This window comes from Fulmarus glacialis, unplaced genomic scaffold (genome assembly GCF_000690835.1).
Source record: "Fulmarus glacialis isolate BGI_N327 unplaced genomic scaffold, ASM69083v1 scaffold14268, whole genome shotgun sequence".
NCBI classification, from domain to species: Eukaryota; Metazoa; Chordata; class Aves; order Procellariiformes; family Procellariidae; genus Fulmarus; species Fulmarus glacialis.
Window position 1 is genome coordinate 6,599 of NW_009230232.1, and position 14,371 is coordinate 20,969.

The window sequence follows — 14,371 nt, forward strand, 5'->3', positions numbered from 1 at the left end:
CCACAGTGACATTGGATGAGATTTACACAAGTATTTCAGCACAAAGAAGCTGAAAAGTAATTGAAGGATTTAAATAAGAGCCTAAGTAAGTTAAGTTCCTAACTTCTTTTGCAAATCTGTTGGAGTTAGGAACCTGCTAATTTTTCTAAATTTGACTAAGAGTATCTATATGCACCTCTGCATACCAAAAAACTCCGGAAACTTGTCTGATAAGTAACTACAGCAGGAGAACAGCACTATGCAGAAATATGGTCAAGAAACTTAAGGGCACAAACGGAGCACAGGCTCTGCAGTGCTCAAGACTGGTCAACAGATCACATTTCTCACAAAAACACAGAATAAAAAGGCACGTAACACCCTATGACAGATGCTTTTTCACAATCTAGCAACATATCAGAGAAAGATTACGATGTTATTTTAGGTCACCACCATATATCCTCTCCTGTAGTGAATGGCAAGCATACCGTCCAGCCAACCATCCAGTTGCAGACTATTTTGAGATTTCTTAAGAAGAAGGTGAGTTAGCTCATAACTCTACACCACGCTAACTGCAACAGGAGACAGCAGAGAACTTGAGGACAATACAGTTATATACTTTGCAACAACTGCTGATAAGGCTTCCAAACCGAGACACTACGAAGGAGAACTTGGAGTGGCACAGAAGAGCTGGTGACATTCCCTGCTTCAGGAACTGGAGGACAACAGTGCAATCGGTACCCTCTACCTGCGGGCAGGGTGAAAACACAGGATGAGTAATTCAGCGGAGTCTGGGACCATGGCTAATCTTCCTCAACATTACAACTGAGTAACAAATCAAGAAGAGCTAAACCAGAACCCTGGGTAATCCGTAATCATGCTGTCACGCGTAACTAAACGTCCGTTTTGTTTCTAAAACTTACAGAGAAGCAGGGGAGGGCGGGAAACCATAAAAGGAAGAGAAGCAGCTTTGCATAGAAAACTAAACTCGGTTTCAGTCCCTGCTGTTGTAAGTTACCATTAGGAACAGGTCATTATTTAAGTTTACGAAGTAGCTGTGTTCCAAGTGTCACTAATAACACTGGTATTAAAGAGAATTAGGGGGCGGAAGATCTTCTGTTTTCAATCACAGAAAAGACAGAAATCCTTTTAATTATGACCATGCCAATCCACATCTTTCTAAAGCAGCTAATTACATGTCAGGAGGACACCCAGTCATTCAAAAGAACTGCCATCACTTTTACTGCCATACTCATGCATTTATCCTACCCATCCCAATTACCCTGGCTGCAGTTTGAAAGGATTTAGCAGAAGTGTGCTGGATGTTTTGATCAGCAGAATACACCCGCTTCCATTTAACAGAGGAGGGAAGAGGGGGAATAAATGGCAGAGAGCGCCTTCTGCCAAGCCATCTGAGTGAGAGATGCACTGTACATACAGAAACATCAAAGGCCCATTACGCAGTTCACTCCAGTTCAATGGTTTTAGTTCACTGGCGCTTAAGCTGTTGGCCAGAGCACTCCAAAGCTTACTGGAAAGAATGGGGAAGAGCACAACGTTGCAGCAATCAAACCAATTAGTTAGTTTTCTCGATCAGCCTGATTAAAAGGGGTATTTAAAATATGTTTCGTGAATTCCCCCCCCCCCCGCACTCAAAATGGCAAATCCTTTTCTAGCTCCGTGACATAAGCTGTCAGTATTATCACTTGGATACTACACTGATAAGCGCGTTGCAGGCATCACAGAGTATATCTGGGTATCTTGAAAGAGCAAAATGTATTTGTTTACTTCTTCCAGCAAGCTCAAGCTAAAGTATGATATGGATTTTCATAAAGAGAGCATGACAGAAGAACCTTAACAAAACCAGAGAGTAGTTTGTACTGATTACTGTAATTGTGACGATACCATCTTAGCTACAGCATCACCTACGTTCAGTGGAACGTGAAAACAGGCATGAGCAAACAATTCTAAGCTATTTTTAAGTGATAAAACCTAAGGCCAAGGTTAGTGATGAACAACTCTTTAGAAGTTTGAGTTTTTCTCCCCACATCTCTGTTTCACTGGTGCCACTGAAATTACTTTCATTTATTTGATTTTATTTATATTTGTTGGACAAAAACCAACATCAAAATGCTGTCATCTTATTGACAGTCCTCAAAACGACCAAGTCCACTTCTCTAGTTATAACACATTTCTCACAAAGGAGAAAAATAGTTTTTGTGTTTTTGAAATTCGAATTCATAGCTGCCACCTCTAGAATGCCTCTTTTTTCATTAATGTACAACATCTTTAGTTTAAACTCCATAAATTAGACAACAGAAATGGATGCTAAAATGAAGGTTTTAGGGCTATGTTTTTCAGCTTGCCAAATGCTTGTTGGCCAATAACTGATTCAATGTCCTGAGTAAATATCACAGCTACAAAAAAAGCCCAAGGGGGAATGTTTTGTTTTGAAATGTCTCTGCAACTCTTCTTGGGAACTGCAAGGTACTTTTTGGTCAGGTCATCAACCTTCCCTTCCAAGAAATCACAGTGAAAACGCCCGACTCCACAAAACTCCATTAAATTAGCCGGGATCACGATACAACCCTAACTACTGCTACTAACACACACACAAAATCTTCAGTGGTCTAATGAACACGTTAGGTCACTGACATGCAACACAGTTTTCAAGACCAATCCTGCCAACGAAGATTCCTGCCAAATGATAAAAGCTCAAGATTATTGCCTACAAGCTTAAGACTTTGATCAAAATAATATTATCAAGTTAAATAACTTCAAAGAGTGCAAGAGCTACTTGGGTGGGAAGCCTTGTCTAAATTAAGAGCAAAGTTTATTTTGACAAAAAAATCCTAGAATTTGCTGGTAATTATCCAACGAACTTGAAAGAAGCTAATGAACGCTGGGGAATGAGGGGCTGCACAATGATGTAGCTGGGGTGGGAGGAGGAACATAAACCTTCTAGTAAGAAATTATTATCTGAAATGAGCAGAATTCCAGGGATAAAAGAGGAAAAACATCTTCTCCCACTAAATATCCACAGCTCTTAGTACTATGGGCAAAACCTCACACTGAATCTTAGTACTTTGCAGAGAAAGGTGTGAATCCAGCTTTGCATTCAAGTTAAGATTACACACAAGGAAACAACATCCTGCATTAAGTGCTTTAGGGGCAGCGATTTTGAGTTTTGAGAACTCTTATACCAGTTTTGCTGGGTTTATCTATATGAAAAATAAAACCTGTTTCCTTATGAAACCCTGTTACAATTACATGTCTCAGTGACTGAACTACTCCGGGGGAAGGCCAGCACAATGCTTTCATTTTACTTCTTTGCAAGCAGCATCTCATTGTGAAGGAAAACTTTTATACCACATAGGGGAACTCAAAATCTTGGTGAACTCATCTCCATGTTCTTATGCACCTTAAAGGCATAAATTAACACTTGGGCGTGTAACTGACCCCATGCCAGTCCGTATTGGCAAACACCATTGTGATTTCTCTTCAAAATAACATCCAAATCAGACCTAAAGTCTGCCTAGTGAAGTATGGGTTTTTTTCCTAGCAGTGGCCAACAGCAAACACTTAAGGGAAAAAAAGGAGGATCCAAGTGAGTATAATGTGCCTTTTGCCCAGTCATACCGTTTCAGCTTCTGATAATCACCAATTAATGATTTACTGAACCAAAAATTTCTAGATTATAGTAGTCACCAGTGGGCTTAAGTTAACTACAGTTTTTCCTCTAATATGTTCAGCTATGTGAAATTTTTTGTCTGCATTCACAGCAGCAAGACAACAATAAATCCTCACAAACGAAGGCAAAAACTGATCTACAGCACAAATGTTAGGAAAACACGGAAAACTTACCAGTCTGATGTTAGGCAATGAAACAAACAGAATAATTCAAATATCCCTGAAGAACTGTGTAAACAGAGCAAATAATTAATGAAATTTATTACTTATGGCTTGATTGGACCCTGGAGCCAGACCCTGCAAATAAAGCTCCCCTCTATTAGTACAATAGGAAAGACAACTTCTTATGAATAGCGAAACAGAAAAAAAATCCCAACAAAAAATTAAGATAATTTCTTTAAACAAGTCAACAGGTATAGATCAGAACTAGGAAACACCTCAACCTGAGCAGGTTTGTATAGAATCATAGAATAATTTAGGCCAGAAGAGACCTCTGGAGGTCTCTAATCCAACCGTGTCCAGTTGAGTTTTGAATACTCCAAGGATGGGGTTTCCACTGCCTTTCTGGGCCACCGTTCTACCACTCTGAGTATGAAAATATGTCTCTTTATATTCATCTGGGATTTTCTTTAATGCAATTTGAGCCCACTGCCCCTCACCTTTTTGCTATGCACCACCGAGAAGAGCCTGGCTCCGTCTTTTCTAAACGCACCCATTAAGATAGCTGAAGAAGAACATAGAGGATGCCCCCAGAGCCAGCCTGAACAAACCCAGCTCTAGCAATCTCTCACCACATGACATGTGCTCCAACCCTCTCGTGTCAGCAGCCCTACGATGGACTCACTCCTGCCCAACACCGCACACAGTACTCCAGATGTGGTCCCACAAGTGATGAACAGAGGGGACTAATCACTTCCCTTGACCCGTTGAAGGCTCTTCCTAATAAGATTCCTTACTAGCTGCAAGGGTGCACTGCTGACTCACAACCAACTTGTTCACATCCAACATAAGAGTAATGGGATTACACTGTAACAATATGTACATTTATAGAGTATTTAGAAGATGTCTCTATAATCCTAGGGCATCAATGGATAACGTGTCTGCTCATTGTTATGTCAATTTATTTTTATCATCTCAAAATGCTTTTGCAAACGTCTGGGATCTCATACTTCAGGAAGAAGATGGGGGAATTAAAAAAACAAACCCCAAAAAAGAAGTGGAGGTAGAAATTGTTGTTTTAAGAAGACGGTAAGAGACAACAACTCAAGTATAAGGACTTTATGAGCAACAAAATAACAGCCAGAACTTACTCCACAAAGTTAAAAGCAATCTGTGCCCATCACAGAGAGGAGCATCTTAAATAATTTCTTCTCTATTCACAGAACAAAAAGGTAGATCTAGTCTGCCACCAGATCCACTTCAAGGGAACCCACATGAGAACAAATTGCAGTAATTCCAGATTGGCTACAACAAATTGCAACTGAATTGCAATGCTACAAAAATAAGGCTTAATTTTCAAGAAAATCCAGAGACAGAAAGACAAAGATGACTCCCATAGTGCTGAAACAAACCCTAGAACAAAGGCTAAATGCCAGGACACACTCTCCACCAACTCTTTCACTTACTCGAGATCACGTACGCTTTTCCTGATATCATCACACCAGTGACTGTTCCATTTTAGCTAATTCACGTCAAACCAGAAAGTTATTAGCCACCTGCAAATTGTTCATTATGAACTTTCAGAATAAAGGAAATAGATTGCCATAAGCATCCTGATAACAGCTGAAGTCTTACTCTTTTCTCGTACCTCTCGATGGTCAAAGAAAAGCCAAAATAGACAGGGGCAAACCAAAAACTCACACCATGGAACTAAGTGTCTGATTCCCCAGTTAAGTCATTTTTTATTTTCTCTGGTGAGAAGATGGTATTTACCAGGAAGCTACAGACAAGGAGCATCTGCCAATCTCCAGTTGTTCACAAGGTTTAACTGTTTAACCTTCAGATAGGATATTGATGCATGAGACCAGCAGCTACCTGACAGTGACAAACAGAATTAAGATCAGATTATTGTACATTAGATGGTATAGACAGACAATTTTAGTGGTGTTACTTTGATCCTGCATCACATGGACCTATAATCAGGATACAGAAGTTCTAGTACTATTTTTATTCTTCTCTATTGCTTTAAAAAGGCAATGCTTGAAACAATGACTTTTTTTTTTTTTTTTGAGATGGTATAGTAAGCAATATTTCTTTTAAAATTGCAGCTGTCCAACAGTTTGAGTCTGTTCTTTTTAAAATGAAACAGCCAGAACAAATGGTGGTGGCAATCCCAACGTAAAGAGGCCATCGATTATTAAAATCTCCTTACTATAAATCGTTGATGTTGCTTGTCAGCTTGGTGTGTGACTGTAGTATGAATAAGTAGGTAAAATTCCACTAAGGCTATAGTTTGCTCGATCATTCCGCTGTGCAAAAATAGAAATAAAAGCTCTCCCTGTCCTTTCACTCCTTAGTACCAAAACATACATGCACACATTAAGAAAAAAACTGCAATGGTGCAACAGTCGCAACGATCCAATTCCGTTCTTTCCTGAGTCTGCCCTGATGCTACTTATGGATTTGCCTACTCAAGAAATGCAATAAAACAGAAAAAAGACGGCTTCATTCTGCTTCAGTGATCTATATCTAAGGAAAGCACATAAATTTTCCAATGAAATCCATAAATGAAAGACGAGGCCGAGCCCTACCTATATATCTTCAAAGTTACAGAGACAAAGAGGTGCCAACTCTGTGCCCTCTGAAAGCACAAAATCTCCTCCACACTTACCTAAGCAATTTTCACAAGATTAACAGATGTAAAGATGATCTAGTTAGCCTACACCTTGAAGGGGTTTAGGCTGGCTAGAAACCTGCTGAGGAGCCACATTTTAGGAGTTTACAATGCTATCCGATAGTTAAGCAGGAGAAAGGGATGAGAACAAGCCAAGTGATAGCAACTTCCCTTCATTCCCTCCACCTTTAGCAGTGGAGGGGAGAAAAACAAAACCCATCCTTCAGACTAAGTTGTTTTCCCCTTTTTAAGGTACTCCCACATAAACTGGGAAGATAAAAATGGAATGTTGTGGAAACACTATGCAAATTTTTATATATCTATATACAAAAATCTACATAGGTTTTTAATTTTTATTTTTAATGTAACACAGTCCTGCCTGTCTCTAACACTTCCCGTGCTGTTTCCATTGAAATGTTTCCTCTTACCGGCAGCAACATATCATCTTATCAGGATGCCAGGAGATCATTTCCACACAATGCCAGCAGATGTAATTTTCTTAGATGCACACACAGTTCATCATTTAGATACTAGATGACAAGGTGATCGCAGGGTGACTCTGTAATGCAAGTTTGCTGTTTGGTATTTTGAATTCTCAAATGATAAAAAAAAGACTTATCAAATATAAATATCTTTAAGAAAAAAGTAACAAAAGTGCTACATATGATCAAGGAAAACAATTCCATTAGTTTCTGCTACTTAAAGTAGGTTTGCTTTACAAATATTACCACATCCATTATCAGTATGGCTTCCAATTATTAATTAAATTGCTCGTAGCAGTATAGCTTTCTCACATCTTAACAAGGACAGAGTAAAGAGAACACAAAACATTCACACCCCATTTCTCAGGTAAGAGATCCTCCTGCCTTCAAACAAACAAAAAAAGTTCATCTTTAGGAGAATATTTATGCTGTGATGGTTATCTAGTAAAGGTCAGAGGCAAAAGTTCTCCAATAACCTTTCAGGCTAGTCAGGACGTAGGCATTAGTTACACAGATATGTGAAAATCCACTCACCCATTTTATGACCTTAATAACCTTCCTGGAAAACATTGCTTTTGAAGGTGGCAAAGTGGAGAGGGGAGTAGGGTGGGGACAGAAAAGGCGAGAGGAAGAATAAAAGGTGAAATTGTTAATGACAGATCAATAGAGTCTAGACCTCTTCTGAGCAGGCACTACTAGCCATGCCAAATAATGAATAGTGGTTTTGAGAAGTGGACTGTTGTCCATTAGACATTCAGCTCATTTTTCATATGATCCCAGGCTGGGCTTCAATCATGGTCCCAGAGGCAGAAGGCAGTACTTCTCCACTAAGCCACGCAGCTTGTGAGAGCAGAGGATGTCTGTATTGAATATGTGAACATCAACCGAAATATGTGAATGTGTTTCCAATGGACATTCTCAGCACAGCACCCAAAAGTATATCTAGTCACTGTATGACCAGTGAGGCACGGCTTATTGCAGCTGGAAATCATTTATTCCCATGCTGAAGTGGGGTTTCTAGTGTTCTTTTTACTCTCTGTTGATACTCCCGATCTGGTGTCCATCGACCCTGTGCCACTACCTCAGCTTGCATCCTTTCAGTCTCAGAGAAGGAAAAGCGTACAGACTATTTTTTTTAACACGATCTCTAAGGATATCCAAGGTTTTAAGTGTAGCCTAAGACTTGTAATTGAGGGCTGTCTAAAATACCTGGAAGCACTTTGAATGCTAAGACAGAGCAGCAAGATTTTTCTAGCCACTGGGGCTGGGAGAGGAAGGTTGGTTGGTTGATTGATTATTTATTGGGAATTAATACTGAGAGAGTATATGCAAAGGCTGAGGGCACCATGCCATCTTCACAGAACAAGACCCTAACAGCTAACTGACGTACAAGAAACTGCAAAGTTATACTGTAAGAACACATATTAAGGACCGAGGAAAGTCTGCTAAGGTGCTACGTCTAAAACTAAGTTACTTCTTGCTTTGACCCTCCCCTTTCTTTGTATCAGTCGTCGTCTAGAGCCTCTGTCTTGATCTCGTTGGCTCCTTGCCGGGCCAATGCCAAGATGGTGTGGTTTACTGCTGCCATTTCCACAGCTAATGAAATGGGGTCTTGATGGTCACTATGGCTAGTGCTGTCATCCTGTGCATGCGGAAAGGAGAAGAGAAAAGCATTGTTACTCCATAAGTAGAAAACCACCGGATAAAACTAGTGTGTAAAGTAATGGACTAGGGGCAGCAAACTGCACATTCATTACAGGGGTAGAAAGTGAAAGGAATTTATCAAATTGATTTAGGACTGATTTCCCTCACTGTGCAGACAAAGGTAAGCGGGGCAAGGAGTGGCGTACCCAATTTTGGAGAGAGAAATTTGAGGCAGGGGGGATATTCTGAGGAAAATACTAAATTATAAAGATAAAAGTGATACACAAGGTATGTCAGGAAACCAAACTAAGATAGGAATCATTATGCACTGCACAAATTCATGCTACGCTTACATTTTGAATATACAGTTCTGGTCATCCCATTTGAAGAGGACACAATAGAACTAGAAAAGGTAGAGAGAATGGCAACCCAGGGGAAGAGAGGCATGGGGCGGCTTCCTTATGAGGAGAGGCTAAATAGACTCAGGTTCTTCAGCTTGGAAAAGAAATGGCTGATGGTTGATATGGTAAATGCTTATTACAAATAATTAGTAAATTAAGAAAGAAGTGGATACAGAGTGGCTCAGGAAGCCTCTCAAAACTACTGACTTCCAGATGCTGGAAGCTACTATAATAAAATCATTCTATAATTGTCCTGTTCTGTAAAAATACTTTTTCCTTAAATACTACTATTGACCTCACTCCGAAACAGGACACAAACCTAGACTAACCCTTGGTCTGAGCCCGTATCCTGTGAATTCACACAGGTATAGGGAAAAAGGTGCTGAGAACCTCCTAGACTGCTAAGAAAAACAGTGCAATAATTTCAGGGGACTGGAACTGCCATAATTCAAATATGCAGGTGAAGATACTGTCAGGTTCTCCAGTCCACTGAACTATGCGCCATATATTTCTTCATCTATTTTCTAAAGAGCAAAGTCCCTCAGCTGTAAGAGGACCACTGTGTTGATGGCTGTGATGGTTGGCAAGCAAAACTAATACAGAGAAACTTTTTTGCTACAGGACTGCAGTGAAAATTTTAAAATCAGTGAACAAGAAGGGCTGCCTTCTACAGGTGCATAATGGCCATACAATACCAGACCTAAAAGTCTGACAATTCTAGCCTAAATTTTCTCAGTCTACATCTGAGAATGTTTCTCACTCTACATCAGAAATAGGGCCTGGTTTTCAATGACAGGAAGGAGAACCAGCAATATCCAAACTGTAATCTCAGCTGTCAAATAAATTCTTCTGGAACTTTGGGCAAAATCATAATGTTTCTCCTCTTTAAAATGGGGTACTAATAGTTACCACACCATGATCTCGCAATTTTTTTTAATTATTTACAGAAAGGAAATTATAAACATTTATCAGTCTTCCAACAGCCTTTAAGCAATGAACTTGTGAAATTTAAAATTTAAAATGTGTTATTACGCATTTTTAAATTAAGATGACAGGTGGCAAACGCTGAGGGGCACAGAAAAGCCAGGATTTGGTAAAATCCTAAGGTTATTTAAAGGAATGCATTCATTTACAACAAATGTCAGGCAAATATTGTGATGTGCACACAGTCTAAGGGCCTCTCAGTAATCTTTACCATGGTAAGAAATACAAAGTCCTGACTCCTGGATTTTTAGGCACTTCGTTAGTATTTGTGTTTTAAAGTTTACTAGAGTTTAAGTGTCGCTGTGGAAAATGACAGGGGTAGAAAGTGAAATTTATGGTTTTAACAGCTAAGGGATGTTAAATGGTCATCAGGAGAGCTTGCCATTTAATCCGCTTTGCTGCTAATGCCTAATTACACTTCATAGAGGAGCCCAGCTAAATTACTGAGAAATGTAATTTTTAAGGACTCTAAACAAAGATCTTTAAATTTTAATAACCAATTTATTTCTCTTTTCAAAGTATTTTGGGTAACATACAGAAGAAAAACATAGTTTGGGAGTCTACATAACACTTCATCTCAGTATTCAGGTCCTGCATCTGACTGAAAAGGAATTATCTGTGCTCAACAGCAGTTTCAAAATATTTTGTAACAGTCACAGAGCAGCCTCCCATCATCTAGAGCTAGCAAAGTTGGTTCCACCAAATCTGCTGGTGATGACCTACAAAAAGGGCCTTAATACCCCTCAGAAGCAGAGCGGCTGGGAATGCCTCTGCCAAGTATCTGTCGTACTGGGCCACAGCCAAGTATGCTAGGGACTCATTCCAGGACACTCAGTTGCTTTACACTCCCCCAGCAGCCTTTATAGAGGGAGACCTACCTACTTCTCCCAAACGAGTCAATTAAAAGCGATCTGCCCACCCCAGATGTTGGGTGTAGCACAGAACACAGCTCATATCAAAACCAGAACCAAGTAAGTGAATTGTTCAAGTCCGCTGGTGCCAAGCACACACAGCCCTGAGGGGTTTTGGCCAACACTGACACCTGAAGAAAAATTGGGAAGGGGATGCAATACCTGTCAGGAAGGTGTGTGAAGGAAGGGTCACCAACTTTAGGGTAGGTGAGGGCTCAGAGTGCGGGAAGGGGTATTCTTTTGCTAGAGAATTTAAAAAAGAAGTTGCTGTCAAGGGTTAAAAATAACCAAGAAAAATAGAGAATAGGCAAGAGTTAAAATGCAAAAAGAAAAAGAAAAAAAAAAAAAGACAGATAATATGTAAACAATCCAAATAGTGGCACATCATTGCAGAACAATACGAAACAGGTACGGGGCCAAATAAATGTAAAACTTCATTTAATCAAATCATTTCCCCCCCACCCTTTACCCTTTGTCTGTCAGTGTCTTAGGGACTGATCCTGAGACGCTCCCGAAAGGTACCCCCACAGACAAACAGAGGGAGCTCTGCACCTTGCAGGAGGGTGCTCAGTGTCTTGCTGGGCAAGGTTGACAAAAGGGATTATAAAGTGTACTGGGCGGGGGCTTACTGCTGTACTTGTCTGGGTGCCACACAAGCAACTCACAGTAGCTGTAGCACAGGCTATAATGGAGATATTTCTTGCAGAAAGAAATAGTAGGTGTAGGAGGAACACACATGCCTAGTTTTGCAGGGAAGCATGTTGGTGCCTGATATATAGGAGCAACTAAAGACCTGTACATCCTTTCTTGAGGGTGGATAACTAGAAGGGTGCCATGGGTAAGGAGAGCGCAAGTTATGCATGGTGCACTGGTGAGTTAACACTCTCCTAACATTTTTCATACATTGCGTGTGGCGTGAATGGTGTAACTTGCTTGTTTGGAGCAGATCCTCCTGTCTTCTTCTACCTTCTCTGCTTCTCTGCCTCCCTCTGAACATCTTCCCTCCTCCTCCCCATTGCGTACTTGCCAAGTGTCCTGTTGTATGACAATAAATCCATGTGGGTGAATACTGGTTGCTCAACACATTCAAATAGGGGAGCTGTGCTCTTCCACTTTCCCCATTACAATTACACAAAAGCAAAACAAAAACAAGAGACATCTGATTTGCGAGAGGTAGAGGGCCTCTTCATGTGTCGCGTGAACCGTCCCTTTTTGGGCCACGAGGCTCAGCCATGATGCTTACCTGCTCTGAGTAGTCATTGCCATCAACGTCGTCACTGTTGGAATGACCTCCCGGACTCTGTACATCTATTCCATGGCTCTCCAGGATTGCTGCTTCTTCGAAAAAAGCAAATGGATCCCTAATTTATCTGATGCATTAGAGTAATTAAAAGTAACTACTTTTTTTTCAAGAAGTTAGAATAACTGGAAGAACAGTTAGTTCTTAGTCTCTTCCTCTTCACTCTCCAGTACGCTGTGGTTTAACCCCAGTCGGCAACCAAGTACCACACCGCCACTCGCTCACCCTCCCCGCCCCGGTGGGATGGGAGAAAGAATTGGAAGGGCAAAAGTGAAAAAACTCATGGGTTGAGGTAAGTGATGCAACCGCTCACTACCTGCTGATCGATGCCCAGCCAGTCCCCGAGCAGCCATTGCTGCCCCTCCGCCAACTTATATACTGAGCATGACGTCATATGGTATGGAATACCCCATTGGCCAGTTTGGGTCAGCTGCCCTGGCTGTGCTCCCTCCCAGCTTCTTGTGCCCCTCCTCACTGGCAGAGCATGGGAAGCTGAAAAGTGCTTGACCAGCGTAAGCACTGCTTAGCAACAACTAAAACACCGGTGTGTTATCACATGGTTCTCATGCTAAATCCAAAACACAGCACTATACCAGCTACTAGGAGGAAAATTAACTCTATCCCAGCCAGAACCAGGACATGTACAGATACTGGTTTGCCTGAAATCCTTCCCTGCCAACTAACAGACTCGTTTGCGAGTAAGAAACCTTGTTTTCTAGCCAGTCCTATTAGAAATTAGCTTAATTTCTAATGCACTGGAGTGGCAAAGGCATTCCCTGTAGATCTTCCCACATAGTTTGGACTGGCAGAACTTGAGGGGGGTGGGGAGTGTCTGAAAATAGATGGAGAAATTTTTTAAAGCACTTAAGGGATTTAAAAACACACATATCTTCACCTTCCAGTAGGATCCATGCGTCTACAGCTCCCTTTGGTTCTTTTTAATCTCCTTCCAACCCTCCTCCCCATGCAGGTCAGATACTGCTATAACTTCACCCACCTTGGACTAACTTTGCTTTGTTCTCCCCTGCCCTTCAACAGGTTTCATTTAAAAAAAAAAAATTTAGATTAAATTTCAGTAACACACCAAATGCTGTAAAAAGAAATTTTTCTTATTCACAAATATGGCAGAAAAAAAGCAGATAGCAAAACGGCATAACATTTGACATCTGCAAAAATACTGGTAATAGGCAGGTATGGATCTCTGTCTATGTACTGCAAACACAATTCTGCATAGTATCTAAGTAAGTGCATAAAATTTTGCATGCATTGCAGAAGTTTGTTGAATCCTGGCTACTAACGCGAGCTTATTCTCATTAGAATGTCTTATGTTTATTCACATTAGAGCATCTACTTCTTACAAGTTCAGAGTCACTTCTAATTTCCTTATGATCAGCTGCTCATCACTCAAAGAACCTGCAGGGCTAACTCTGAAGTGACTTTTGTTTTATCCTGATCACCAAGAAAAATTATGACTTTGTTCCAGCCACTTGTCACTGTGCAACCCCTTGGAAAGCAGTAAGGCGCACAGGTGTAACCAGAATGAGAAGCTGGCTTGCAGAGCCTTTGGTCCTAGTGGCTGTATCTGAGATGTGAAACAACTCATCTGAACTCTTAGATCCCTGTGGGGTCTCAGGGATGGCAGTAAGAAAGACACCCCCAGGTTTTGGCTGAACGAACAAGCACATTTTAGTGGAACATAGACACAAGGAAACTTACCACCAGATAAAAGCTCTTCACAACAGCCACTTTTCATTTAAACAGCATGCTAAGGTTGTGAACTTGCAATTGTTTCAATTTCCCTTATTTCCAATGCAGATATTTTGAGGTTTTATTTTAGATTTTATTTTGGATACCCAAAGGAGCCTGAGCATAGGGAAATATGATTCTCCGTCCGCAAACAGAATTCTCACTTTGGTTTTTAAAACTGATCTTCCAGTAAAACTTCGTAACTGCATCATTTGTCCTATATCGATGATGGAACGCCATAAATTAAATTCCTACCCATATTTTAGAAAAAATCTGGAACAGCAAGAGACTAATTTTAAAAATTCCTCCACATTTCTATTAAGAATGTCAGAATGTCTAGTATTTTCATTAATACAATCTTACGTATTTTGCATCTCTCCTGAGCAAGTGTACGTACTAAACCT

The 14,371-nt window shown here is 40.5% G+C and overlaps 1 protein-coding gene across 1 annotated transcript in view; it reads right to left on the minus strand.

The window, feature by feature from the left end:
• Positions 1–8,229: 8,229 nt before the first annotated feature.
• HMBOX1 (homeobox containing 1) overlaps positions 8,230–14,371 on the minus strand; it is a gene marked incomplete at its 5' end in the record, with an annotated part of 36,940 nt that continues 30,798 nt past the window's right edge. Inside the window, 3 exons of the mRNA XM_009584154.1 lie at positions 8,230–8,623; positions 11,888–11,956; positions 12,165–12,259. Coding sequence (XP_009582449.1) covers positions 8,486–8,623; positions 11,888–11,956; positions 12,165–12,259 — 302 coding nt within the window. The remainder of the gene's footprint in view (positions 8,624–11,887; positions 11,957–12,164; positions 12,260–14,371) is intronic.